Here is a 295-nt window from a genome sequence, read left to right as displayed (position 1 = left end):
CGCAGGTGCCGATGTGCTGGATCCGGCCGCTGGAGGTGGGACAGAGCCACGTGCTGGGTGAGGAGGTGACAGTGACGCTGCTCGACTCCAATCACTGCCCTGGCTCCGTCATGTTCCTCTTCGAGGGCGTCTTCGGTACTATCCTCTACACAGGTAGGGGGCAGGCCCCTGTAGCCCCTGCTGTGGCTCTCGCCCCACTCTGATGGTCCTGTCCTTGCAGGAGACTTCCGCTACACCAGCACCATGCAGGGTGAGCCAGCACTGAGGGGCCGCCACATCGACCGCCTCTACCTGG

General features: G+C 64.1%; 1 protein-coding gene across 1 annotated transcript in view; it reads left to right on the top strand.

Annotated features, from left to right (window-relative positions):
- Nucleotides 1–5: 5 nt before the first annotated feature.
- DCLRE1B (DNA cross-link repair 1B) overlaps nt 6–295 on the top strand; it is a gene marked incomplete at its 5' end in the record, with an annotated part of 1,466 nt that continues 1,176 nt past the window's right edge. The window contains 2 exons of the mRNA XM_010131266.1: nt 6–153; nt 221–293. Of these exons, the coding sequence (XP_010129568.1) occupies nt 6–153; nt 221–293 (221 nt within the window). The remainder of the gene's footprint in view (nt 154–220; nt 294–295) is intronic.

The sequence above is a fragment of the Buceros rhinoceros genome, unplaced genomic scaffold, assembly GCF_000710305.1.
Source record: "Buceros rhinoceros silvestris isolate BGI_N320 unplaced genomic scaffold, ASM71030v1 scaffold32172, whole genome shotgun sequence".
Classification (NCBI taxonomy): Eukaryota; Metazoa; Chordata; class Aves; order Bucerotiformes; family Bucerotidae; genus Buceros; species Buceros rhinoceros.
The sequence above is the reverse complement of the archived record's forward strand: the minus strand, read 5'-3'. Positions and strand labels throughout refer to the sequence as shown.